Source organism: Rhea americana, unplaced genomic scaffold (genome assembly GCF_003343005.1).
Source record: "Rhea americana isolate MKP2758 unplaced genomic scaffold, rheAme1 scaffold_175, whole genome shotgun sequence".
NCBI lineage: Eukaryota > Metazoa > Chordata > Aves > Rheiformes > Rheidae > Rhea > Rhea americana.
In genome coordinates, this window is record NW_028185872.1 from 192,164 (window position 1) to 218,216 (window position 26,053).

General features: G+C 37.9%; 1 protein-coding gene across 1 annotated transcript in view; it reads right to left on the reverse strand.

Annotated features, from left to right (window-relative positions):
• Positions 1-6,723: 6,723 nt before the first annotated feature.
• BLMH (bleomycin hydrolase) overlaps positions 6,724-26,053 on the reverse strand; it is a 21,176-nt gene continuing 1,846 nt past the window's right edge. The window contains exons 3-13 of the mRNA XM_085301238.1: positions 25,784-26,010; positions 24,997-25,106; positions 24,180-24,321; positions 21,768-21,856; positions 20,378-20,470; positions 16,657-16,812; positions 15,971-16,129; positions 15,783-15,850; positions 15,264-15,381; positions 12,699-12,768; positions 6,724-7,726 (exon numbers count right to left, since the gene is read on the reverse strand). Of these exons, the coding sequence (XP_085157364.1) occupies positions 7,575-7,726; positions 12,699-12,768; positions 15,264-15,381; positions 15,783-15,850; positions 15,971-16,129; positions 16,657-16,812; positions 20,378-20,470; positions 21,768-21,856; positions 24,180-24,321; positions 24,997-25,106; positions 25,784-26,010 (1,384 nt within the window). The 3' untranslated portion in view covers positions 6,724-7,574. The remainder of the gene's footprint in view (positions 7,727-12,698; positions 12,769-15,263; positions 15,382-15,782; positions 15,851-15,970; positions 16,130-16,656; positions 16,813-20,377; positions 20,471-21,767; positions 21,857-24,179; positions 24,322-24,996; positions 25,107-25,783; positions 26,011-26,053) is intronic.

A 26,053-nucleotide genomic window follows, 5' to 3' on the forward strand; every position in this document is an offset into this window, starting at 1 on the left:
TAGCAGAACGGCGGTGGGGAAAGAGACAGTAAATGGGACTGAAGTTTTGAGGGAGTCTGTAATTACAAGTTTGCATGTGGGTCTGTTGATTACAGAAAGAGGTGACGGACTGGGATATTATCACAGTAAAAGGACTGGAAAGAATAATATTCACTACTCAATGTTTACATTATTTTAATGAAGAAATAAAGATAAGTTTAGTTCTGTTTTAAAATTTTGAAGGACAATTTCTTTAAAAAGCATTTTTCTGCTTCAATAAGCTCAACAAGTGATTTCGTCTTACTACTCCTCAAAACATCTGACTCAACATCTGACACATGCTTTTTCTCCAGTTTCTTTCATCCAGTTTCTTCATTTCTCAACTTTACGATTTGTTTATAAAAGGTGATAAATCATAGATCAGTGAAATAGTGCCACAGTTTATGTGATGGGTTTGAAAAAGAAAGTAGAAAAACAGTAGGGGGAAGATAAGAATAGCTAATCGTTAGAGCATCAGCAGTCTTGCTGTAAGTTACTGCTAGTTTTCAGAGAAGTGTCCCAAACCATTGTATGTAAACAAACTCTGAAAACTAAAAAACACAGAGTTATAATTAGCACTTTTTCTGCCTTCTGGTCCCCTGCTGACACCAGCAGACAAGCAGCAGTGTGTCATTGGCACCATCTCAAGGATAGCTCAGGTACTGCAATTACAAACATCAGGCGTGTTAAGCAGAATCTTTGCTTTCCCATTAATTCTTGCAGACAGCACATTGAAAGTATTTTGTTACATTAGCTTCGTAACCTTTAATTGTTTTAGAGATTTCTTGTTCTTTTACTCAAGATAGCAACATCTAACTTGTCTTCTCTCTGCCATGCTGCGTCGTCCTCCTGTACTCTTCTTTCCAAAATAAACAGTTGTGCTAATCTCTGCTTCGCTGCAGTTAGAAGAAGAAAAGCAGGTTAGTGTTTTTACACGTTATAATTGTTCACAGTCTTCCCGCTGTTTTGTCTTATTCTGAAGAGTTTGTGAGGACAAAGACTGCTGTGGTTCATCCACTAAATCTTACTTAAGATCAAAGTACAACGTTTTAATGCTTAAGTACTCGTTGGAGCATTAGACCCCATGCTGTGGATACTGGGCTTTTTCTTTCTTAGGAGGCAGGAGGATGGGTGGCACCGAGGGTCTGTGCCTCCTCTTACACACACATTTCCAGCACACCAGCACTGGGAAACTGGAATGGATTTTCCAAACTCGCTTATGCTAGTCTCAYACAGGAAATAAAATTTCTCTTCATATTCTTTGGGTTCCTCTGCTATTTGTACATCCATGTGTGTAAAAACTTTTATAGGCACCTTGACCCTTGTCTGAAGTTTTTCCTCCATCTTAGTCTCTACTGAAAGCATTTTTTTTACCAAGTTCTGAAATGCTGTTGAATACCATTCATTTTGGTCAACACTTGCAGTTAAACTGCTTTCATTTGGTCACATTGGTGACATGCAGTGTCAGTATTTAGTTATTTTTGTAGAGCATACAAAGCTGTAATGTGAAAAACAGCATGTTAAGAACACAAAAACACCCTTTTTGGCTTATCCTGGTCTTTCACTTCAATTGCTTTTTTTCATTAATGTCTTTTGCAGCAGTGAAGGTTTTTTAAATCTCTTGCCAAAGAGTCTAGAGCCTTTTGGGCATAATAGAAAAAACAGACTTAAGCTTTCAGGCTGTCCCCTCAACTTTATGACACTTACCTATCCATCACGTGAAAGCTTTTGGATACTGAATCAGCTCCAGAACATCAAGGAGTCTTCTACGTATTAGTGGAGAAAATCTTACTGATTTTAGGGCAAGTATGGAAAAACAAAAGGAAGAAACTTTACACAGTTGTTTGGTAGCAACATAACTTCAAATGCTTCCACAGCTCCGTACAGAGGAAGCAGCCGTAGATGCCAGTCGCCAATGCCAGGGCAACCTTGGGAAGCGTTAAGCAGCTTACCTGCAGACAGTGGTACCAGCTCTACCACAAAGTCAGTAATGATGCAAGTCATGCAAGCATGTCTCTGCTGCACTGCCAGTAAGAGGACAGGAACAACCTCACAAATAACACAAAACAAGAGAAATTTTATGTATTTACTTGTTCCCATCTTTTGCTTAGTTATGAATCAGACTACATTTAGAAGCTGTTAAGGTTGGCTTTGGGATGAAAGAGAGAGGAATTCTGTTTGTCCTTCTCTGCTATTTCCTGCGCTGGCTGCGCTGGGATACACATCTCAGAGTTCAATGGGTTTAAGAGGTTTGTGTTGCTTCCACAAGAGCTGTGTAGAGAGAGAACGTTCTGGGGRAGAAATCTCATTCTGGTCACTTCCAAACTGCCACCAGATGTAACCTCTCCTCCTGCCTCTTCCTTTTCTTGATCAGCAGCATTTATTATTCTTGAACTTCTGACTGAAACTGAGGCAGCTGAYCTTTATAACATGGCCTGTCAATATCTTACAGCTGTCAGAGAAACTCTTYGGATTATCACATGAAAATTAGATGCTTTTATTGATACAATTTGGAAAAGGAAACTATTTGTCGGTTGGCTGGTTCCACAGCAATCCAAAGGTCTTTTTAAAATGTGCAAAGGGTATGAACTGAAGAAATGGCACTGAAACAGGGAGGGGAAGGCGTGGGGTTTTGTTGTGTTTTTTGTTTGTTTGTTTGCATTTCATTCTAACCTAAGCATCTTTTTACTGGTTGGATGTTAATTTTTTTTGTAAAGTGGTCCATCAGGCATTGAGCTTTCTCTGCTTAATTTTAGCAAGCTAAGCTTATTGCCACATCATTTCCATTTTGAAGAGAGAGTTTAATTTTGATTGACTCTAAACCAGTTCCTGAGAACCGACTGGAGTAAAGCAGCCTGCTTCTCATTTACACACTCCCATAGTACTCTGCTGGAGAGRTGCTGGGCCAAGTCCGTCATCTCCCCCGGCTGCACTCATCAACTACCCTGAACCCGAGAAAAGGCTGAGGCTCTTCTGGATCCAGCCGTGCCTTTCGCTGTGCGAGACAAGACGAACTTTCTCAGCCTTCTTACGGAGCACACGGCCTCTCAATCACCTRCTTGACCGCCTTGATTCTTAATCCCACGGCTGAGGGCTGCTGATCCCGTTACTGTTTTTTCCTTTAGGACAAAAGGGCAGCGTGCGCCAGGAAACCATTGTGYCTTCCCTGAGCCAAGAGCTGAGGTGCAATTTTTTATCATCTTTTCCTCATTTTTTCCAATAGCAAAATTAAGGACACATGAATAAATACCCTGCAAGAAGCTTCAGTTTCAGATTCTTAGCATTGATTTCTCAGAAGTTTTTTTTTTATTTTGAAACCAATCATTACTTGAATCTCGGCTGTGATCCAACTCAGTAGACCTAAATGAACCAGAATGAGGCATAGTGCCAGCCTGCATTACCCAGCGTTCACTGAGGCTGGATACCAACACAAAAATAAGCCAAAACTAAATAGTAAAGGAGGTATTTATAGCTAGATTGCTTTTTCATTTTTTCCTCTGTTATCATGTAAAATTCATTTCAGCTGCTTCAGAAACTCTTTCAGAAGACAAAATATTTATTATTTTGAAGCAGAAGCATAAGGCTAATTTTCAGTAACTTCTCCGTCTTAATGTAGGTAGCATGTTAATGGGAAATAATTTTACACATACAGATTTTATTCATCTTTCAAGCTACAATCTAAAAACAAGTTCACTTGCCACTAAGATTTGATGGGCTATTTCACGAACAACAGACTGCTGGTTAGCAAGAGCATGCAGCTATCAACTCCGATCAAAGGCACAGGACTGGCCATCGTGGACTGTTGTCACCCAGGTAGCAAACCACAAAATACCCAACAAGTATTCTGCCAGCCTTAAATTTTAGGAAGAGGCATTAGCATGAACCTTAGAACTGTTTGTTCAACACCCCGTGGAATTTTCAAAGCAGAAGAAATACAGCCCTCCCTTTGGCATATGTATTTTCCCTCCTTTTGCCCGTTCCTTCTTAAAAAGAATTTACAAAGTTGCTGGGCATAAATGCAAAACTGCTTCTGCCAGAATGGCTTCATTTCCTTTAGCACATTTTAGCATGGAAGTTTTGTGCTCTTTTTTTTTTTCCTCCTTTGAAGGAAAGTGGGAAAAAACATACCATTGTATAAGCTGTACTGGGAAATATCTGGGCAAGAACTGCAAAGATAAGCCACAGTGGACAATACTTTTAAATACCCAAATTGACAAAAACTGGCTTGGAAACAGTTTTTAATTTGTCAAACTCAATCAACAGAGCTGGCATGGGCAACACAGCCATTAATCAGCTAAACCTCCAGAGAAGTAGTTAACTCTCTGACTGCTATAACCCTCTGGTGTATCTGGTAGATAGCATAAAGGAAGTAGAACAACTGGTGTAATGTCACAAAMAAAGATTTTGGAAGACTAAATTACTGACCTTTTGGAAGAAAAAAGCTCCCCAAAACAACACATGCATTAGTCATAACCAAAATATTGTGTATAATACAACTTTCCAAGAGATTTGGCTTTGTTTCAGAGCCACCAGGATTCAGCATCAAGCACAAGACTGTTTACTTGCCTCAATGCAAGTAACAGCATGAGGTAGAGATTGTGCATTACAGAACCATAAGGCCAGAAGGAACCTCGAAAGATCATCTCGTGCATCCCTTTGCCCTAAGCAAGGATCAACCATCAAAGCCATTTCTGGCATGTTTTTTTGTAAGCTTTTGTAAAGATCTCCAACAAAGGAGACTCCACACTTCCTCAGGCAGTTTAGTCCAGAGCTTCGCTATTTGTATCACTGCACTATTTTTATCACTAGAAAACTTTTCCTAATCTCACTGAATCTTGCTGCAGTTAGAGACCATGACTTGTTGATCTATTTATCATGAGCAGTGGGAACAAAATTCCCTTCTTTGAAGTACCTATTTATGAATTAAAAGAAAATGATGTCTCCCCTTTTCTCTGACTAAACACCATGGCTCTTTCTGCTTATCAGTCATATTTTTCAAGTCTTCTGATCATTCTTATCACTTTTCTCTGCACTCTTTTTGGTCCACATCTTTTGAGGTGCAGTACCCAAACTGGATGCTGCTGTCCAGCTAAGCCCCCACAAGTGCTGAGCAGAGCTGGGTGACCTCACATTGTAGGCTATTTCTGTTTATATGCTCCAACATGGCATTATATAATCTTGTGAAAAAAGTAATCAACCATAACGTTAACATTTCTCTTGCCACACATACTTAGCTTACACTTGTTTGTATGCTCTATTCGTACTCTACACATTTGCCTTTTTGATAGACATCAGATTTGAATATCAAGTATAAATCAGAATGTTTACAAATTATTTAACAATAACCTGATTTCTCCTGTTACTTAAAAGGTATGCTCAAACTTCCAGAAAGAAAACAGTACGTGAGGCACACTTCTGACAGTCACATTGCAGAAAGCAAGAAAGGCCATCTACCTTTCCTAAACTGGTGGGGAAGTCTAAGCATCACACTTTGGATCTTCTGAATTAGGAAAACTTGTTGCAGAGGTGCAGCTGTGTGTTATTGCTTATCGCTGCTGCTACTAGAAAGAGGCAAACTGAAAGCAAGAGAGTTTTCTTAAAAAACAAGTGAGAAGTACCCTCAGTCTTGGGATGACAGAAGACTTTTTGACTTAAGCCCAAAATGACATGAGCTGAATTTTACTAGAAGAAAGGGAATCAAGCTATAGTATCATGATACTACCAAGATGCATTCTGTACATCTCCAGAACATCTCCATTACATTTGCAGAAGATACTGCAAGGGTCACAGTTTCTTAAAGCACATAATTCAGGGAGAGGAACAGCCCTGCTGCTGTTACACACTGCATTGTTTCCCTCCTCTAGCCAACACTCCTACTCAAAGAAATATTAAATCATAGCATGTTGAATCAGCATGGATGTTTCCTGGCCAAATCCAAATCTGAATTTAGTTTAGCAGGCAACATGTACACACATACTTTACCTTGGCATTTTAAATATATTTTGTGTAACAAGCATAAAATAAATACATATTCATATCTAAGGGAATGGTATTTAGCAGCTTCCTGATAGAGACAGTATTACATCTGCCTTTCAAGCCCAGCCTTATTTCAGAGCTTTTGAATTCAAAAGCTCTAGAAGTATATGAGGCAGTGTGCAAGTGAAGGAAATCTGAAGGGAGGAACAAAAAAGAACAACAAAAAAGAACAACAAAAAATAATTTAACAACTTTCTGCCTTAAGTCAAAAAGCAAGAAAACTTTGTTGTAGAACACTACGGCACACCACAAAACTCTACGGCAGTTCATTTTAGTAATATTTACCTATCACCCACAGTAGCTGGCATATTATTTGAATGTAGTTTAAAAAGCTCACTTTCCCTCTTATTTGTCTATGACTAAACTCAGTACAGARCAAGAAAACTATTAGGGTACACAGAGTCTGCCATTTTGGCACAATTTAAGTCTAAGGATTGGTACTGTACTCATCACCAGAGTATGAGTGCCTGCAGTGCACAAGATGCAACATGTTTATCTTTGTTCAGTGAGAGGAGTGCCTTCGTGACTACTACTGAGAATATAACACAGCATGTCTTCTTGATCTGTTCATGTCCTGGCTCACTTAGGTTTGTTTGCAAGTCACTAATATCCTTCTAATTCAATAGTTACATGTGGCTCATTAAATAAAAATAAACAGAGCTGAACCAGTCACTTAAGAAAGTGTTTATTTAAAAGCTTCATAGCACCATCTTGGTTTTGAAAACATCCAAATAAAATGCAGCAATTAAATTTTTTTTTTCTGTTGAGCACAACACTAACTCCATCTGTGAACATATTTACGGTTGTTCTTGTTAATCTAACTGAAAAATAGCGCTCCTGTGCATGCAACATAGTGCTAAGCCTGGATAGAGTTATCCAGTCTAGCTCAATAATGGAAGATTAGAAACAAGTGGAACTGAAAACCTCCAGGAAGCAGTTGTTTCTCTCCTGCTGGAAGAGAAAATTTTCTGAAGGCTGTTTTAAGGAATGGAGCAGTTTCTACTCTTATGTYCCCTTTCAATTTTCTTCCCTTGGCAGCAAAACTAAAAATGTAAAGGTTAAAATATTTTGAATATTCTTTTAAGGTATAAGAGKCCATAGATAATTAATTTATAAATATCTTGATGTATTTGTTTTAGCAATCACCTAGCTGTTAACTTTAAAGAATGGCCTATTATGACCATCTTCTCTAGGGAAAATACTAGTCAAAAGTTAYTATGATGATTTTTGTTTAAAAAAGTAGAGATAAAAATCAAACAGCCATTGAAAGCACTTGTATTACATTTTCATGATGAGTTTTTTCCTTTCTCCCTTTTTAGTTTTGCAGAGTAGCCTGCCTGAGAGCTTTTATTGAGCCAATCAGTAAAGCGCTATTTTCCAAAGATCCTTAACTTACATTTCAAGAATATGGACCATGCTGAGTGCTTGGTCACGTTAACATTTGGCTATGGCTTCCAACCACTGGGATTCTCTATTGCATCTACTTCTGGTTGATCATTAGGAGGCAAACAATCTGTAGTTCACTTGGCTAATGCCCCCATAGGGTCCCAAGCTGGCAAAACAATCGGCTCCTGCTGCATCACTGCCAAGATATCTTCTGGCACATGCTTCTTATCCACCACAACTTCATACACGTACTCAGAAAACCAGTCATCAGTCATGATCAGGTAACCTGGAGATGAAAACAGTTCATTACAACAGAGAACCATTACTGCTACAATGAAGCAGTGACAGTTTCACCCATGCATGATCCAATACAAACAGGACCCACTCATACTCCAGTATCTATCAGGACAAAGTACAAGGAGAAAAAAAAACGAACAAAAMCCCCACCAAATCTCACATCACTAAGAACTTAACATCCAGGCTAAGCTGATGTTGAAGTATTTCAATGTGCACTGTTAGACCAAGCAAGAAACCTACTAGGAGAAATAAGACCCAGAATATTCATCATTTAGGCTTCCTCTATTAAAACAGACACCTGGAATACTCAAGTGAATTGCAATGCCTTTAAAAAATTAATATTTAAGTCAGAATGTAAAGTTATCTGGGTCTCTAGCTTTACAATTTTCAGGATTTTGATTAAAGAAATTTTCCTGATGAATATCCAGATCTTTGGTTTAAGTAACCTCAAACTTTGTTGCCTTAGTTCTTGTAGTAAAAGGAGGCTATCTGGTTTCCTCAAATACAAAGCCAACTAAATCTCACTGTGGCTCAACTAAATCTTAAATTTTTTCCCTTAATATTATTCTTCCTGAAAAGTTCAGTGGGCTGCCTTTGAACCGGGGGGAAAAGTTACATTTAGAGTATCACAGTTTTCAGCAGAAAACTACCACTGGAAACAAGCTATTCAAGGTGAACCAAAATTACAGCGTGCCAGGGAAAAAGAATACATTTAGAAGACAGATGAGAAAGCTTTATGTAATAAAGTTCCTCATGTCCTTATACAATATCATCACAATCAAATGAAACAAGAAAATGTCCAAAGAATATGGACAATAAATGCATCTATCTACACCATCTTGTTTCTAAAGCAGGAGATCAGATTGAATTCCCATAAATTAAAAACCCTATCAATTGTAATCCGAGCTAGAAGCCATTTTGGAAACACTGCCAAAGGGAGCTGCCTTGATTATTCTCTCTTCAGGATATGAGTTCTGTGGGACACACAAAAACCTCTCACTCCCAAGAGCCAACAAGTAATTGTACTCAGAGGATAATGAACTCTGCCTCTGACATCCTGTATCTCAAAGCCTGACAGTGCTGATTAGGATCATGCTGTCTGAACAAGAAGGAAACATCAAGCAAAACTTCAGAACATGCAAAAAAGGAAGGTTGCTCTTTGAGAAGGCCTGTGCCTTGTGTCACAATGAAAGCTGTTATCAATTTCTTCATTAAAAGGAGACACACACTATAGGCAGCAACATATATACCTGAGAGCCTGCCTTAGGCAACCCTTCCTAAGGGTAGCAGGGAAAAAGTAAAATAAATAAAAAGTAAACAGAAGTGTTTTTCCGAACAGGGTACAGCCATGGAGTTTTACCTCAGGCAATGAATCTATTGCTTCTACTCAACCCATTTGTATGTAAACTAGCAATACAATACAGGAGAACTTGGAACAGCATTGTCTTTGTCTGACCTGACTGGTTACTCCTCCTCACATACATAAGGCTTGGCCACATTTCTCTAACTTATTCAAAGAAAAACGTAACAATGAAGGATTTTAACACTGACAAGCAGCAGGTTAAGGAGCAGTCGGTCAAGGCAGCAAGGCCAAGAGCTACAGCACAACCTAGGATTCAGGCACCTGAAAATAAAGCCCTTGCACCAAAGTTCCTCCTACAAGCCACTTGGTRCTCAGAACCTTCCCTTCCTAATGTGCTCCTGGAAAGATATATACGAAGACAGTCACTAAGTGTCTACACTTAAACCCTTGAAGTGTCTTAATGCATATGGAGAATAAATATGTAACAGCACAAGTAGAAAGGAAAAAGTCAAAAGGGAGGTGACTTCTAGCTGGAAATGTACCGTAAAAAAGTTGTCCTCATGACAGAACAAACAGATGGACCCCCAAAGAAATGCAATAATGTGATTCAGTATTTGCCTTTGAAGACCTCTTTCTTGCTCTTAAAGAGAGATATCTAAAGGGATAAGCTGGGCTCAAAGTTAAGTAATACTGTACTGTGGCTCCAGAACAGAGAGTAAGCAGAATAATTAAACTTGCCTGGATGGCTGACAAAGTGCCAGTAAAACATAGAATGGAATTTTTTTTTTCTGAGAAGTGATTTTTATTTATGTTTTTACCTCAAAAGGCAAAATATGTTTGTCAGCAGCTGTGTTCATTCCTTGAGGAAAAACAGACTGGATTCCAAGAAACAGTTTTTAAAACAGATACCCATATAATTACTAAATATTTAGGAGAGCCAATGCTAGCTGTTCTCAGGGCTTCCCTTTCCCTGGGGCAAGCACTAGAATTCAGTTCTGTCCCCTGGAAGGAATGCGAGCATATAACTAACTTCCTCCCATGACACCCAATACAAGAGTCATGCTTGTTCCATTCCTGCACCATGCCAGTCTGGGGAAACTGGTGCTCCTCAGGCTGTTGCACCTCAGATGGTACTCAGAGCAATGCAAGAGGGACCCCATATAAAAGTATTCCCATTTCCAACCAACTATAAGCTTTCTATGACTCAAAAAAAAAATCTAGTTTCTGGCACTTTTTTGCACGCTGTACCCCTTTACTATCCTGTCCAAGAAACAGTGGAGTTGGGTCTTGTATCCCCACACCCAGCTGGGCCTCAGCTGTAAGATGCCAAGTTTAACATCATTCTTGGCCTCCTCTTTAGTGATGTGGATTCTGGTTTCCTGTGCTGGACTTATCCAAACATAGCTTCCCAATTCCTTAACAAGCAGATAAGAAAGTTCACTGCCAGGCTGACTCAATGATGYAGCAAAAGAGCTAGAACAGACTGCAAATCCTCATCCTCTGAGGCCAGCTAGGACTGGATGTTGAAGAGTGTGTAATCATCATGCCTATTGCTCCTGTCAGGTTGCCTCAAAGGATATGTCCAATTGCCTTTAACTAAACAGTAAGTTGATTGAACACACCTAAGAAAATTACTTAAGGATTCACCTCCCTGAAAAAAAAAGAAAAAAGTAGTCTGAAATAGAAATCAAGCTTCCTAGTTCTGATGGGATTTTCAACCAATGCTTTTTTCTAAACAACTCTCTAACCAAAAGAAAATATAGACAGTGAGCAARAATTTCCAGAGACAGTAGTCTCTACCCCTACAAAACAGATAAATGACAGTGACTCATCAAGAAAAGTTCACATAGATGGTGTGCATGCAATACATGCATATGATGTATGGACAAGATTTATTCAAATCACACTAGAGCCCTATTATATTCTAAAGGAGCAATGAGCTCCACTTAGGTGGTTCTAGAAGAACTCATTCCTGAAAAGTGAATGTATATGCAGGAAAAAGACAGTCTCTCAGGGCAGGTAAACTAACTGCAGACTAAGTAACTCGAGCTTACAAAGCTGGCAAACTTTCAAAGTTCAACAAAATAATACTCAAGACTAGGTAATTGACTTAGTGTTATTTTTAAGTCAAAGCCTGAGGCACTGCACCTTTCATTTGTAGCTGCTGCAGTTATTAATGTAGCCATACTCTCACTGCCTTACTTCCAAAAACAGTTAACAAAAGTTTGCAGTGATTGATAAACAGCACTTTAAAAGAAAGCATAAGACACATTCAGTTTTCACATATGATTCAGGAAGACTATTTAAATAATAATAATCAGCCACTGTCAGCATGGGGTACAGCATGAGACAACTCTAATAAACAGAGCTAAGCTTGAATCTGTAACCAAAAAATTTCAAATGTACTAAAGTATGCAGTGAAGTCTTTTTACTTTCCTACAAGAAGGACAAAGTATTTTTCTACAGTGCATTCTGAGGGATTTCTTGGAAGTGACCCTATCTTACTTGGTCTTGCAAAAGATCTCCTATCTTATCTATTGTCCTTTTATTAAAAAGTTCATTTTACATCACTGAAATTCTTGCCATTTCATAAAAGAAATACTACTACATTTTCAAATCAATACTACTACATTTTTTCAGATGTGTATTTTGYAGCAAAGTCTTATGAGCAACAAAATAACAAGAGTTCTGCTCTCTTGGCACTTGTCAAACTCTTACAGCTGCTTTCTCTCCTCTTCCACCCAAGGATAATGGCTCACAATTTGTGACCAAAAGCCAATCAGTATATACTCCTTAAGGAAAAAAAGCAGCTTTACAATAACAACCTAACTAAAAAAAAAATGATCTATTTTATGAAAGTTTATTACTTTAAATACTTTATTATATGAACTTTAGATATGTTTTCTAGAATGCCTTTGATAAATCTTAATATTTCCAAGAGGCCCTGTACTCTTCATGGTACATCCTACTACTTGCCATGTCCTGACATTATAGCAAGTGAAGACACACCTTTGCAGGGTATCAAATTGTTTTTAAATGAGGCCTCAGGTTCATAACTGTAATTACTAAAATATTAATGTGATCTGACAAGATGTCTCTCAGAGCAAGAAAGTAACCATTACTAGCCAAATTACTTGGAATGAAAATTCACTTAGACAAGCTGAACCCATTTGATCTGGTGACAGAAGTCTACTGGTATCTACCCATTACCTTCCATACACAAATTAAACAGTTTGACTATTGGATTGTCAAAAGCTACAGGACAAGGACAAAATACACCTCATTCAGCTTAAGTTATGCCATCTAAAGCAAGGGTCAGCTTTGTTATTCTGCTTTTGGATGAAGAGAAAGGCTCCCTCACTGTCAGTTCCAACCATCTTCCACGAAGTGCAATGGCCTCTACAGTTTGACACGCTAACACAATGCCAAGTTAATCCAGTGACACTACTTGCTTCCAGTCAATGTCTCAACTGAATTTACTTAGAGGTAAAACACATTTAAGCTAAGATGGTTTGTCTTCCAGAAATAGTGCCATATCTCAGCAATCCACATGCTGTTTGCAGGCTCATTTCGCAGCACATCCTTTTTCCCCTTCCAGTTCCCTATTTCCAAATACTACAGTTCAGTATTCCGGTCCTGTGACTATAAATTACTTTACCTTTRTTACCACGGTCTTCACCCCAGGAGTTTTCCACTCTCCATTTTTCAAATGACCCTTCTTGCCCATCCTGTGACAAAACAAGTACATTGCTATTCAGTAGTGAAGAGCTGTGCCCGTTTACAGCAGTTAACCCTTCCAAGCCTGAATCCAGCACCAGCAACCACAGAGCTCTACCCCCCCGCCCCCAAAAGAAGAGACAGTCTCAGACAATGGTTTCTTGCTAACAGGTTGAAGAAAGTAATTTTCAAAAGATTGCTTACATAATGCATGAGGAAAGGTAGCTGAGAAGGGAGCCTACAGTAGATACCTATTTTAATCTGAGAACTGAATTGAAATTGAACTTAGTTCAAGTTTCTAATCAACTGCCAGGAAGAATTTAAGTAGCCTTCCCTATCATCTAACAGAGTCCTGGCTGCCTTGTGAAATACAGAAATACTTGCATAAATTAGAAATCAAAAGACAGGAACCAGGGCAATACAGTAACTGTAATGATTTAGGACAGTATTAGTAAGAGTAAGTGCAAACACTTGAGAAATCAAGCTGAAGGACCAGTCTGGTTCACTGGAAAATATATAAGCTTCTAACAAACATAAAATACATTTGATTTTACATTTACAAGTACGCCATATTCTAGACAGCACTGTGCATATCTGAAGAGCCTAGTTCAAATATATCAAGTACCTAAAAGCATTGAAAACAGCTTCACAGGCTTGCTATACCACAAAATGAACTGCTGCTTCCTCCAGAGAAGGAGGAAAAAGCAGCTCCCTTGAGGAACTAATGAATATTCATTCTTTCTACTGCAAGTATTTTTTTTTTAATAACAAATCCATTTTTAATATTTAAAGGAATATTGCTATATTAAGATTTTATTCTCACTTTAAAAAWATATATAAAAAAATCCCTAAAATATGACACTCAGGAGCTACCAAACTAAGGATAAGTTTACCTATCATGCTATCTGACAAGCTAGAATGAACATTTACGTAAATGAATTTTTTTAAAAACAAAAAGTACATTGAATCCACATAATATTTTTGCATTGTAAAAATCATAATACGATTTCCTTTTTTATCTTCAAAGCCTTTTTTTTTTAAATAAAGCAGGTAAATCCAAAGTATTACATTTTTTACAGCTATCTATCAAAGCTCTTTTAGATTAAGTTAAAATTTAATATCAAACAACATGTTCAAGCCAGAATTAGAAAGAACAACTTGTCTATGTTTTGAATGTGGAAAAGCCTTCAAATACTGGACTTGTTCCAAGATAGCAAAGTATTTCTTTTAAAGTATCTTTTCATTCTAGAAATACCATATATTGCTATATTAACATATATTGATATATGAAATTAAGTTTTTAATGTTATACGTATTTTTCTTCTTTAAGAAATCAGATCACATTTGACCTTATTTTATGTAACTACATATTTGTGCACATAAAAGTAGAAATTCAAAAACAGATCGTAGATTATATCGTTCAGTGAAATGCAGTCAGTAATTGTGATCTATGATTGTGAACATATACACTACAGCAGCAAATATATAGGTTTTGAATGCCGGAAAATTATAAACATCTAGCTCAAAAAAAAATTTTTTTAAGATGCACTCATGCAATCTGATACATGAAATACAAGCATTAGAGCTCAAAATGCAGAATAGTAGGAAAAATTCTGTTGAATTGTAAATAGTAATTCAGAAAAGCTCATGACTTCTCAGCAGTCCCATCTCAAGTTCTTAAACTCCAGCATTCAAGGGAACTCTTTCAATTACATGTGAGCTGTTACTTCCCAAAGCCAAGGTCATCTTGGACTGGAAGAAATCACTTCAAAGAGACTTTAGTAATAATGACTTCTGGAAATAATGGAAAATATCAGAATTGCAGATAACCCAAAGTAAATATTCACACAGTTCTTTTTAGCTCATTCTCTCTGCTTTGTTATACTGCCAGGAGCAGATGTAGTGTGGGATTCATCTCAGCATACTGTCTGCTGTACAACTATTTTGAGTAACTTCTTCCTTCCTAATTATGAGTAGGTCAGAAGTCACACATCATTGATTTGTAGAAGGTTAAGATTTTTACTGAAGTGCCTCCTACTGGCTGTTCTGGCACTTTAACAGAGTATGAGCTTCATGCCGTAAAACCTAGATTGGACTAATCCAATGGGATAGGATGGGAAATACCTGCTGCCATACTTGATTCCTTGCTCAGCCAGGTATGTCAGAATCTGCATTTAAAACCTGTTAGGAGAGGTTTTCTGGTATCTTAAAGATGGATCTTTCCTTCCCCTTCTCCAATAGCAGTTTGTGGATAGAAGAAAAGATATCCTCAACTTGTCTAAAATTCTTCCCTCCTTGATAAATATTTATAGCACTTCTGAACACTCAGAGACACAAATAACAGGGAGAATAGACAACCTAGGCCTTGTGCACCAAGATTGTCACACACATGGCGAGCTTTAGCAAAACAGCTCATACACTGTGAATAAGCCATGAACATATAAACAAACTGCCAGAATGGTAAAATACATCTGTGCAAACATCAGAACTTCAGAAGGAAGACTACCTTCTCAGTGACGGCCGTTAGGACCATAGCGTGGGTCATCATTGAATCACCAAAGATTAATCGTTCTGCTTTGTTCATATTTTTGATGGAGACACCAAACACCAGTTCATGATTAAATCTGCAAGAAAGTCACATAAATGTTGTCAGAAGGGCTGCAGGAAGGATTCTCACAACTAACCAGAAAATCAGTAGACTGCAGTGTCCCAGGAATCAGTGCACAGACCTATGATGAATTCAACTATTTTTAGAGTCAGAATAAATGAAAGACTGGTCCTTTCRGAGCAACTCTCCCCAGATTAGACAATTCAGATGAGTATTTAACAGACCACTTGTAGTGCATCTTTAAAGTATCAAAATTTTAGATAACAAGTGAAGAGAATATATTTCTTTTGCCAATGAAATATTTAAAAGCTGTCATTTTAGGTCTAAACTAAAGCATGTACAAATGAATTTTAGCCAAAGTTTTTTCATGTCTGTCCAAGTATCCAAAGAGGTATTCTGTTTTGATTTTCTACCTACATATTCATGTCATTGATTCCCAGCTTGCCATAGAAGTGCTTTGCAACATCACAGCCAAACCACACAGCCTACAAGCAGAAGAAAAAAAAAAATCATGTCTAGGTTATATCCCAGTAAGTTTTATATTACAAGAGTCAGCACCACACCATCTATGGAAAAAAAAAGGAAAAAAAAAAAACCAAACAAACCTCGCCATCCTTAATAGAGGCTGCAGCCAATTTYTTCAAGACCTCAACAGGCTGGTTATTGTAGAGCGTTCTCCTCCCTCCTACCATATTGCCAAGGTATTCCACCGTATACAGCTTGTTATATGGGTTCTGCGGTCGAGGATCGTTCACTAGACAAATCTGCCAAAATCAAGATGCCATTAAGGTATAACTTAATTGAAAACTCTGAGAAGTGAATTAGACAGGTTTTGGGCAACTGCTTCTGTGCTGCTAGCTTTCTATCACATTAGCAGACAACAAGTTTTGACAGAAATACCAGAAGGCTTTTAAAGCAGGGATTTTTTTGTTTTTTGTTTTTTAAATATATCCTGTAAGTTCACCTTCAATTGTGGCACAGAAGCTTTGCATGCTATTCTTGTTCTCTAACAGCTGGTTTTATTTATAGCTGTTTGTGACTTATCTGACCATTGCATATTATATCATTRCAATCTCAAAATGCAATGCAAGGTCACACAGCCAAGGGAGGGGCAGTGCACAAACATGAGAATGGGGAGAATAAATGTGGAGTGAGCTTGTGGGAGCTGTATCCATCCTGTGGTGTGCAGTTACAGATGCAGACAGTACACCTGCAACAGTGGAAAGGAATAACTAGGTGGGTTTTACAGTAAGATGGTCTTGGAAAACCACTGCCTTTCTGCAAGCCCAACCTTGTCCTCCATGTTGAARTAAGGCTTCACATGCTCATTGTAGAATTGCACTGGTGTCACAGGGCCAATTTTGTTGTAGTTCTTCTCCTTATCCCGGAACTCCCAGCAGAAGGTCTCTGGAGGGCTACCCAAGCAAGTACTCACTATTCTGAAAACCTGTCCAAAGAAGCAAACAGCTATGAGAACTCACTGCAACATCCAAGTCTGTCCTTTTTACCACAGCAATGTCAGCAATCAATGGATTTCCCTAAATAAGAACTAACTGGAAATCTGGGTTATTAACTTTCACCTTTGACGCACCATGAATAACCCCCCCATGTATCAATTATCTGCATCCAGTTTCAGCAATCTACACCTTGCAACAGTTCTAAATCAATCTAAAAGGCCACCAAAAAAAAATTAACAGAATCTCTCCATTGTCACACTCTGTACCTGCTTAAGGTACAAGAAATTCCCAACAAGAAATGTTTCCAGTGTATGAGAAATAATGTCAAATTGATTCTAGAGAAAAATCAGCAGTCAAAGAACTGCTCTAAGAGGTGATTTGCCCCATGCACAAAGAGCTGAATCTCCTAAGGTACATACAGCAAAGCATTTTATCCCAGTGCTTCCTCTATACTAATCCCTTCTTTCCTGTAATGTTCATTTGGATTTCAAAGATGGGCCTTTGCTTTTTTTCAAAAATCCTAGAATAATCTTCTCGTGTATTTAATACATTTAGCAATGCCTCAATTTAGGGTTAAGCTGGCAGGTTATGTAATTTAACTGAAGATCCCTGCTTGCTGTGACATCCTCTTCAGCTGACATCTTTCTGCTGATTTTAATTACAAAAAGTCTCAACTAGATTTCAGGTAAGCAGTCTCCCTGTAAACGTATGAAACAGAAATAGTCTACTGTACTTTCTTACTGGTCTTACCATAAAATGTGCTAACTTGTAGGCAATGTAACTAGATGAATGCCTTCAAGAATACTCAGCAAGACCTATTACAGAAGCTATGGGAACAAAGAATTCAGTCATATGTGAGCAGGTTTGAATTGGTTTTACTTTAGCTGAAACTAGTCTACTGCAGCTCTGTCATTCTGAATGTCTTGAACATAAGAAGTGTTTTCCTTGCAAAGAATACACGGTTTATTTGAAATAAAATAAGGGGGGAATCAAATTTAACCCGCACCTACCCCTTCTACRCTATGATTCATGCCTGTGGTTTGTGTTAACATGCCTGGGTTGTCAGTCTTCACACTTTACACTTGCCAAGTTTTCATAACAGAAGAGACAGAAAACCTTTCTCAGATCTGACTTACTCCTTCTGGAACAAGTTGAACCAATTTATATGGATTCCAAGCTTCTTCTCAGTAGATTCTATAAGAACCACTTGTTAATTAACCARGCTAGACAGCCTCTGTGATTATACCAACCTTTTTGCAGAACTGAGGCTTACTGCCTTAAAAAAAAAAAAAAGGGGCAACAAAATGATAAAATCTCAGGCTTTTTTTAAAAAAACACTCATGTATTGGCTGCACTGAATGTCTATACATTAGAAGGTGCACGTTGCATGCAAAAATGAACAATTATCTTCATGCCAACACTATTTGGCTGTGCACAAGATTCAGATAAAGGTGTTTTCCATAAAGTATGTGGAGCAAGAACAAGAGATTAATTATGAACCTGTACCCTTGTTTCAACTCATGTTTTTACTGAAGGAACTTGTACTTTGCTTTTTTAATAAATATGTTTAAAAGAAATGTAAATCCTYAAACTGCTATAAATATTCAATTTTGCACAGATTGCACAAAAGGTAACATTTGCTGTAGACACACCCACATTACCTCAGATAGCCTCATCTCTCACCACTTGCGGTTATGGAAACAAAACATACCAGAAAAATGCCTAAAAGTAGAGCAGCAAGCAGAAGGGCTCCAGCCAGAGGAAGGAAAGCGATGGAGACAGAAGTCTTAAGTTAACAGAGGTGGCCATGCCTGGGAATGGCTCCCTCACTTGTTTTTCCACCACACCCATCAAAGGCCATCCCCTGATATCTAAAAAGCTTCCTCTATCAATGCCCTTCAAAGACTTAAACCTAAAGGTAACTTGTATCACTCTGGTGACAGCTAGAACCAAAATAAGGCAAAGATATAATGGCTTTTGTTAAAAACAAAGAGTGAGGAGGAGAAAAGGAGACGCTYCTGATAAGGAAGAGTCCATAAAGGAAAACAGTGAAGAAAGAAACATTAAATCACATGTGCGCACTGATTTGAACTTCTGACTTCTTGTGCACTAGTTTGATAAGAAGAATGTTTATACAGTCCTGCACTAAATATTCAGTCCTATGTTCCAGTATAGCTGCGCAATGTTAGCTGGAGTACTGCCTTCCAACATAAGCAAACTAAGAAACAACACAAATAAAACTCCACCACACAAAGGCCAAGTTCTGTTTCACCATACACAAAATGGATGTTTAGCCACTTATACACATACACACAAAAAMCAGTGGTCTCAAACCCTTATGAGTTTTTAAAGTATATACAACAGGTGCAGATTTTTATTGAAAGAAAATCCACTTAGGTTAAACTACTATTACTACTGCAAGARGAAATACTTCATTAACTCCAGAGAATTAAGCATAATCTTTTTACAGAACAGAAAAATGACAATCAGTTAATGATTCTTTAACACTGGTTCCAGGATCCCTTTTCAGAGGGCAAGATGCTTTAAACAAGTGAAGAGGCATTTTGCAGTGAGCTGTATGTCACTGCCCTAAAAGTGAACATAGCCAGCTCCTAAAAGGTTTGGATTCTGCTGCAAAACCCTCCAAAGGCTTTTGGACACACTAGATGCAAGTTAGCATTTAGTTTAACAGTGTGTTAATATAATTTGCAACACTCCAAAGGATAGATTCAAGGGGCAGAATTACTTTTGATCTTATTAGTATATGTATTTCATAGAACAAAGTATTTTAAGTTTAATAATGTAATCCAAGGAACTTGTACCAGTTTTTTATACTTTTTAAGTTAGCTTTAGAATTAGGTAAAAAGCAGCTAAAGGTTATATATGGATTAGGAAGATGAGATTTCAAGAATCAAACACATCAGCAAAACTTCTGTAATAGGGGAACTGCTTAAAACTTTATAGAACTATCCCAGTGTAACTTTTGCTTACATCTTAAGCAGAAATTACAATAAACATCTGCTGATCTTTCCTCTGCAACCCCCACTAGCAGATCACAGCTAGATTCAGCAGCATTCAGTTCAAATCTTTCTTACACTGCAGAGTTCTCTTTTGTTGTTCTTTCCTGCTCTCTTGTGGGGAATTTCTGCAACAACACTTGTGCTACAGGATTTGGCTTTTACAACTGTGAGAACAATTTCAACTTGCCTCTTTCTTACTAGAGACAGAAGCCTGACAGACCACTATTCTGATCTCTATTAAGATCCAAAATGCTGCTTTCTTTCAGAAAAGTGCAGATCTTTTCTGGTAGTAAACTGTCAYAATTCTGGACAGTTCTGATACTTATCTGGAAGAACTCACTGCATTAAGTAACTAAATAGGCTCCTTCAAGAAAAATCATTTTTAAATACTTCAAAGTGCAATGCCATACAAAATCTTCCTACTTAAGCACACAGAAGTCCCTTGTTTTGCCTGATCCAGCAAAACAAGAGCTGTCAAGAAATGCACTCAAAGCCCCCGTTCCAAGTCACACAAATGTCATACAAATATATTTACCTCTTCTATCATAGCATCCATTTCAGCAGTAAGTTCCCCCTTAGTTATCCCACATGCCACCATATTTCTTAGCCGCAAACAGTACTCTCTCATCTGTTTAAAGAAAAAATCATTTAAGATTAAGAAAGGTGCTACACCTAAYCAGTTTTCAGAACTTTCTATACAGTTGTTTCAGACACCTGTTTTACCCTTTACAAAACAGCTTCAGAAAAAAAAATCTTTCAGAAAGCTTTGTTAGATGTTGATTCTTTAAAAGCAATATAATGAAATCATTTAAAGATAAAAGAYGACAAAAAAATTATTAGTTGCAATTCAATTACTATTTTCCAACTCTGATTTGAAGCTTCTACCATTAGCATTTCTTTAGGCTTGATTTCTTTCAGTTCCATAACATAACTCAGGCCACAACATCCATATGCATTACTGTCTGTGACTCGCAGGGAACAGTCTTCATACTGTAGAATTTAATTTTGCAATTCTAATGCATAATTCATCTCTTGGTTTATAAGAAGAATGAAGCATTTTCCTGCTACATGCAGAGTTGTGGTAAGAGCAGTACATGCCTCCCATTACTGTCACCATCCATAAGGCCAGGAAGCAGTGAGTGGGGCTCCCTCARGACCAGCTGGTTTGTGATGTTCAGGACAGAAGTAACATTAACATCACCATACTGTCTAAGCTTATTTCAGCACATATTTTCCATTTTTTAATATAGATTTCAGATAGCAATTTTCCCTGAGCATGCACCATATGAACTGGAAAAAAAAAATAAAAATCAAAGCCCACAGCAAAAAAGAAAAGCAGCTTTTAATTGCCTTTTTATCTAGCCACCTAGACTAGCTTCTTCACAGATTAATTCATTTCAGTGAATAAGCTTATACCTTTCTTCAGACAAAGACACATCCCCATACATTGCAAGCTGATTTTTAACATTCAATGTTTTTAAAAAACATACTTTTTGATCTTAGCCATCAACTTTGGCAGTAATCTCTAGAAAGCTCAGCATACTGGTAGACAAAATACTGAGAAACAGGCACTCAAGCGTCAAACACTAGTTTTACAGAAAGGTACTTTTTAAGCAACACTTCAAGAATTAACTTTTTGGAGATTTGAGGATTAGAAACAATTAATAAAACCATATGGATTTCCAAGCTACTGAATCCTAGCAACATCCATCTTCCACATGCACATTTTCTTGCTCAGTGTTTCAAGATCTATCTCATTCCTTTGCTAAGACTTAAGGCTACCGTCTGAATAAAAGCAGGTCACTTGCTGAGATGCACTTAATACTTTGGTCAATAAARAGACATGAGGATGGCTATGAACACCTGAAGCAAGATCATTCCTGTGCCCTCCCCTTCTTTAACCCTAACACCTAAATCTGAATTACCTTATGATTCAAGATCTCATTCATCCTTCTTGTAGCCTCTGTGGTATGAGATTCTGGGAAGTACTTCTTGGGGACAACACCATACTTTTCTAAAAGAAAGAAGTAAAGCTATGAGTTAATAATCATCTTTTCCACATGGCAAATGCTGATGCTTCTGCTCATAGCCACATAAAAGCTTAATACAGCTGTTTTCTGTGCAGGGAGTATAAGGGAGAACTTTCTCATTTAAAAAGWTGTAATTGTTCAAAGCTTGCACTTCAATCTGTGACTGAATCTTCACCTCTAATCTGCATTTCACAAGGGTCCCAAAGGATGGAATCCACTAACATTTCAATCTGACACTTTAGAAGTTCTAATCTAATTTGTGCTTTAAGAAGCTCTTTTGACCAATACAAAACCTGATTAATTTTAAAAGTAAGCTAGTRAAACACCTTCTGAGAAAAAATGTACCTCTTATGAATTATTACATGCATCTAACCTGTGGTTAGTTGACTAACTTCCTGTCTTCCTTCCTCCACAGGAACAGGAAAAAGGCCTTAGGACTACTWCTCCTCAACATTTATAAAACATATGCAACTGCTCAATTACTTCTTACATTACACTACTAAACAAAGATCACACCATGCAAAGCTCTGGACATAATAGCATCATCTAAAATCTTCTCTGCCCTGATTAAATATTTATAACATCTGAATGTGGAAAAGTGACCTCCAGGCTTCAAAGGAACAAGTTCCTTTTGTGATTCTAAACTTACATTAGTGGCTTGTTATTCTACAAAGGCGTCATATTATTTTGCAACACAAACGAAAGCGAGTGCTAGTATAATTCAGACACTGAAGCATCTCCTCAAGCGGTGAAAAGATCCTACCTAAATTGCATCTTTAAGACCAGCACAGCCACATTCCACATTTCCCTCTCACCAGTCTTTGTATTTTGTTTCTTCAGGTTGCAACTCAAAGAAGTTTGTTTCGGCCTTGTAGATACACCCTATTCTAACTATGTTTTTTTCCTAGCATGTACTAGTAATTGTACACATGGATATAAGCAAAGGCAACAGTGTTGAGAAGATCACTGAAAAGTAATGCAATTGTGTATTTTCACTGAACAGTCAGGTGCATCTGATTACTTCTCTTGACTTTCTGAACCTCTGTCAGTAGTATACCAAAATGAAAGATCTCAAAAAAGATTTATGCCTAACACCTGCAAGCAAACATGACAAACTTTTTTGATTAAAAAAGCCAGTGGCCAATATCACATCCTTTAGCATATTTCCAGGTTTCAGACACAAATTCTTCCTAGTCAGGAAGCCTACTGTAGTTAATCTTAAAGGCATACCACAAGGYTTTCCCACTGCACTCATATTTAGGTATAAGGGAGGTGGGACAAGAAATCCCATGCATATAGAAGTATATATCCTTCTTTTTCCCCCAAACTAGTAACATGAAGATAATTATTATTTGAAAGGGGTATGGTTAGGAAATGAGACAGGTACGTTTGATGCAGTGTATTAGAAGCTTAAAGTAGGGTCTGGAAATCAGAAACTAAGTGCAGAATAGCTTATGTCATTCCTAAAAAAAAAAAAAAAAAATCATCCCACCTAAAATGCTTTCCATTAAGTATTAGCAGAATATTCAAAGCTTCCAGGCATTAAAAAAAAAAAAAAAAAAAAGGTGAACTGCTTAATAAACCTTACATTCAGAGCTAACTTATTACTTGAACACAAACTTGCTTTCAACCCATATGAAATGCTTTTTAGTGTTTACATGGTTCATAAAATTACTACTGACCATCTGAAATCATGAGCTGCATTCCAGTTTAGCCACAGCAATACAAACTGAAGTTGTTTCCAAAGCTGTTAAGTTTCTTGTTTTTGAAAGTTTAGGAGCAGAATCTCACTTTAATGATGGTAAAAATAAGGAAAGCATAAAGCAGTTAAATGCTGGCTCAAAGCAACATTAGCATTGCTTCAGCTACATCATTTGTTTGTATTATCAAATCTTTCTTACTGAGTACAGATTGACAACCACGTATTTGCAGACTGTTGATATTATAAAGACTATGTGCTTTGAGAAGATCAAAAAATACAAGTGAGTTTAAGGAGATAATGTGTATATTTTAAGAGAATTGCATAGTCAAGTGTTTCATTTCAGATTACAAAAAGGTATTTTTTATCATCACAGTCATTCCAGACTAGGTTCTGAACAGTGACACAGTGAAAGTATAGACAATCTTTTATTTGAAGCTTTTAATAGTGCCTGGCACTCTATGATCTAGGAGAYCCTATACTGTGTAATATCTAGTATAGCACCAGATATTGTAAAAGGAAATCAAAATTGTGTTAGCTGCTTCATTCCTCATCACTCAAGCCAGCATACAACTTCAGCAATCTCTTCTACTGACAGATTCTCTTACCAATAAGATTAACCAACATATCCCACTGTCCACCATCATTTGTGGGGTTAGAAAGCAGGAATTGTATCAGTCTTCCTTCCACAGGCTCCTTTTTCTGAGCTGTTTCCACAAAGGCATTTAAGAAGTAGTAACAACGTTCAACCTGGAATTAGAAGGCAAGTAAAAATCTCTAGGTGTGACATACTACATATGACTTCATTCCTGTGCATTCATTTCTTTCACAGTCCTAACTAGATGAAACTACATTCTAGCCATGCACTGAAGTTCTTATTTTCCCTATAATTTTTTAAGTATTATCCTATAAACTTATTTTCAGTTACATGTGAAACATTTACACATGAATCGGTATAGAGCTTGGAGGGTGCAGGAGCAGGAAATAGGAAACAGAAGTCATGTAATRAAACCTAGATCAAACCTAGTTCAGTTTCAAGCACTACAAGTTTACTTAATTTCCTTATAGGCAGCAAACTAGCACATAGCTCTCAGATCAGTAGGTCAGAAGTTCTATTAAAAGAGAGCTCAACAAAAAATTAGTGATGTTTCCCATTTGGCCTCCTACAAATAGTGTCTGATATATTCAATACTTGAGAGAAAAAAAAAATCATATTCCAAAACATTAACGTCTTGACAATTTTCTTCTCAAGCCGAAAAATCCCACTTTGGTCTACCCTCATTTACAACTTTTTGAGGTTTTGTCTCACGTATGCTTTCCATCTAGATTCTTAAGATGGTCAACAGCCTAAATGAAATTCTCTCCAAAGATTAATACCCATTGCATAACCAGTCCTACCACAACATATGACCTATACTACTGTACCTTATCCCAGAAAAAGAGATACGACTGGCTAAATTCAAACTCCTCAATGTTGTATTTCTTCATGAAAGGAAGACGCATTGCATTGAGACAAGAAAAGATCCAACATCTCCCTGAGAGATCAAAAGAACAAGAATTAAACTGGAACGTACACACTGAAGATCTGCACAACATTTTTAAACACTAGATTTACAGTACTCTTGTGTCACAAGCCTTTTGCTCATTGTTCTAGTTGGCTTATACACTACAAGAAAAACAATAAAAACTTCAGAAAAAATAGCTAAATATTGAAAATAACTAAACATTGCAAGGCTAAAGACCATTAGTAAATCAAAAGAATAACGTAAGGATTCATTTTCAGCCCTCATAAGGCATTTTGAAAAGCTGCATCAGAACTCATTTGTAACAAAAGCTAAAATAAGGCTGGGAATTCTTCTGAAATAGTGTGTGCATCAATCCCATACTTTAAGCCATCATGTACCACAAGAGATCATTCCTAACAGAAAAAAACTTGACTGTAACTTTTCATTAATAATTCATCATTATTTTTTGATTGGGATCCAGTGATATATCAAGAGCCTTTAGAATAACCCATTTTTGAAATAATCCTTGAACAAACAACATCTTGCTCAGAGGCCCAAAGGAAAGGCTTCAGAGGAAGACACTGCTTCCACAAGCACCGGGCGCACAGCGCAGATTACATCACCCATCCCCAAACGGCAGCGCTCCCTGGCAGAGATGTTAACCCCAGCCCCAGCAGCAGGCAGGGMAGGTGCCGGGCGCCCCTTACCCGAGTTCTTCTGGTTCGTGACGGGCTTGCCCTCGGCGGGCACGGCGTGCTGGAACACCTGCACCGTGTCCTGCACCACCTGCCGCTGCAAGCACACCTCCAGCGGGTCGTTGCAGGTCGCCACGTTCTGGGCCAGCAGGAACTGCGGCTCGGCCCGCAGGCGGCGGGCGAAGGCGGCGGCCTTCTCTGCGCTGAGCCCTGCGGGCCACGGGGCACCGTCACCCGAGCTGCACCCCCCTCCGGGGCAGGGCCCCCCCCCGGGGCAGGGCC